At 32.3% G+C, this 3,156-nt stretch overlaps 1 protein-coding gene across 1 annotated transcript; it reads right to left on the bottom strand.

Annotated features, from left to right (window-relative positions):
- Positions 1–1,661: 1,661 nt before the first annotated feature.
- On the bottom strand, positions 1,662–2,129 carry LOC145036073 (uncharacterized). Its single transcript, XM_078984553.1, has one exon. The coding sequence runs from the start codon at positions 2,127–2,129 to the stop codon at positions 1,662–1,664; it is 468 nt and encodes a 155-aa protein (XP_078840679.1).
- Between the last annotated feature and the right edge of the window lie 1,027 nt (positions 2,130–3,156).

Below are 3,156 nucleotides of genomic sequence, written 5' to 3'. Positions count from 1 at the left end.
CTACTAAAGCTTCATATTCTCGGCTCTCTAGACCTAGAAGGGTCCAGATCTATCACACCAAAAAGCTCAAGATAGCTCTTCCTCTCACTCTACACACTCAAGCTCGCTAGGATTCTCACTTATGGGAAAGGTAGTCGCAATTGAAGGCCATAAGTGCCTTTAAATATGGCTTGGGCCCAAAGATTTAGGGTTTCTGCCAACAACGTGGACTCGTCGAGTCGCCTCACCGACTTGTCGAGTCCATTCATTAATCCGAGTCATCCGTCGCGACCTTACTCGACGAGTTGAGGCGTCAACTCGTCGAGTCTCTCTTCTTAACTCAAAAGAAAAATACTTAAATTATGATACCTGAAAATCCGGATGTTACATTTTGTTTTTTTATTTCATAGATTTCTTCATCAACAAATGTTGCTACAATCAAACAAAAATAAATAATTTAGTAAAACATAATACAATAGGAAGTTTGTTCACATTTAGTCATTGAACTTTTTAGAGGGAAACAAACTTTCGATTTTGTTCACATTTTTTTCGTTATCTATTTGCCACTAAACTATTGAAACTGTTCACATTTTACCCTTATGACCGGTGAACAGATTCAATAGTTCAATTGCAAATAGATAACGAAAAAAAGTTTAGTGACTAAATGTGACAAAAGTTGAAAGTTCGTTACCCTTTCAAATCATTATCCCTAATTTAAAAAGAAAAAATTATTTATTTTGTTTATTTTAAAATGTATTCGTCACGTTTAATATGATAAAGACCAAACCTTTTTATATTAAAAACAGTAGAAGAAAGAAATGGATTTCGATTTCCTCCTCAGCCCACCAAGGCTCCAAAAGCATCTGATCTCCGACTTCAGCCTGTTCGCAAAAGGCTACGACCGGTTACCATCGCTGAGTCTTCATTTTTTTCCCATCCACTTGAACCAGCGACCAGCACCTTTACTTCCCGACGAAACATTAGGGTGATATATTTTTCTTGGAGGTACGAGGGGGGTTCTCGGGCACGGCAAACGGGCTACCGGAAAGGGTTTACCGGCGGCTTATGTGGGGGTTCTCGAGCGAGAGATGATGAGATCAAACAAGGCGGCGTTATTCTTTTTTCTTTTTTGGAAACAGCAGGCGGCGTTTCGTCTTTTGACGAGCTAGAAGATAATGGCAGTTTATTTTATTTTTTTTAAAAAGAAAATACTGTAATCTTGTAAATAAGTTTAACATAAGCATTTCGTAAATATTTATTTAAAAGACAATATTTTGGTTAAAAAACTTGCCAGCTTACCCCACATTATTGTCTTCAACTCCATTCTTCGTCATGCCCTTCTCCTAATCTGCATATAATTAGTAGTGGGACGTTTGTAATTGTAAGTATCATTAGCAACGGAGAATGCACTTATATTATCTGATATTGGAATGAATCAAATTTCCCTTGTGGTAAAAAGACTTCAACAAATTCATCGACTGTAATAATTCACACAAATAAGATTTTTGAATAACAGAAATTCGATTTCCACCATTCTTTGTTGTTGAAACAAGAAAGTGATATATTGATTTGGAAGGTACAGAAAGCTGATAGTTATAAGACAATGATCGTATCTTGTTATGGATTTATATAGTTAAAGTTATATTTCCATTGATTTAGAACAAAAGAAACTATTTCGGAAGTTATGTTGGGTTGTTGCCTTGTCGGATTTCATCAAGCTTCTGTCGAATATCAGTAGTCTCTTCCTTCAATCGTTCATTCTCCTCGAGTGCCTTTTCGTGTCTCTCTGCTAACTGGTTCAAATGCTCCATGATACTCTGATTATCAGTTCTAAGATGGACAAGTTGTGACAAAAGCTCATCCAGTTGCTTTTGTTTCCTTATCCTAGATCTTCGAGCTGACTCCCTATTCGATATCATTCTTCTGCGTTTTCGCTCGCCTATGATATCGTTTTGTTGCGTGTCAGCTTCATCAGAGGTCGAGTTGTTGCTAACAGAGGAAGGAGGTTTTGAGAAGTAGTCGGGGATGTTGGTTAGGAAATTGCTCATATGGAGAACAGATATTGGATCTCGTATGGTGAAGTTGGTGGAGAAAGGGGGTGAGTACTCTTCAGGAGCCAAATACTGGAATTCTGATATTTGACGAATCATGTTTATAATATCTGATAGTAGATGTAGATCAGGATTCTAGATTCCAATTTCCAAAGGAGGTTTTTACTTTGTTGGTGATCAAGGTTGAGAAGATAGGAGAAAAAAGAGTGAGATATTGAATTTTATAGGCGAGGCGTGAGCTTGCTTACCAATGTTAAAAAAATGATAAAGATAATCATAATTAGCTTTGCACCAATGGGTCGTGTGGTTAAGATAAGTGACCTACATTAGAATGTCTGTACAATTTAAAAAAAAAAAAAAAAAAAAAAAAAAGGTCGTGCTATTTGGTCTCTACAATTAAAAAAAAAACATCTCTTATTTGGATCCTTTTTATTAATTACTTTAAATTTTTTCTTAAAATAAATTAATCATTACAAAATAACTATTTTTTTATTAATTATCATTACATAATATTAGACTACTCATGATTATTTTATTTTTTTATTTTAAATAAAACTAGTTATTACTAAATAAAAAGTTCAATATAAAGATTTGTTTATAGAAAAAAAATATCATTTTTTTAAAAAAAATATTAAAATAAAAATATATTTATTTTTTTCAAATCTATAAAATAAAATATTTTAAATAAAAAAATTAATTATTTTTTCTGTATTTAAATAAAATGGAAGAATCAGATTTTTGGTGTGTAGATTTTTATTTCTGATTGATATATGGTTGTGTACATACATAAAACAATGATCGCTATAGATAGATGTATCGTCACTACATTTTCTATTAATAATACTTAGTTTTCATTTAAATATTTAATATCTTATTTTTATTTCTTGGTATATAAAAATATGAAAAAATATAGAAAATATTAAAATATATAAAAAACTGTTGGCATGTTGTATTATTATTTAATTATCAAAGAATAAAAAATATATAATAAATAAAAATTTGATAGTAATTAAATGATAGGTACGAGTTTCAAAAGAAAAAAAAAACTTTAGTAATCATCAAGGTTACAAAAATCGCTCGACGTTAGCTAGTCGGTGGACTGCGGTCAAAGGATTAATCGGCTAGG

This window comes from Lactuca saligna, chromosome 3, assembly GCF_052625555.1.
Source record: "Lactuca saligna cultivar CGN05327 chromosome 3, ASM5262555v1, whole genome shotgun sequence".
NCBI lineage: Eukaryota > Viridiplantae > Streptophyta > Magnoliopsida > Asterales > Asteraceae > Lactuca > Lactuca saligna.
Note: the sequence above shows the minus strand (reverse complement) of the source record. Positions and strands in the feature narration are given on the sequence as shown.

Excerpts from the sequence above, each read along its gene's own strand:
- LOC145036073 (XM_078984553.1), bottom strand. The coding sequence starts at position 2,129 with ATGATTCGTCAAATATCAGAATTCCAGTATTTGGCTCCTGAAGAGTAC.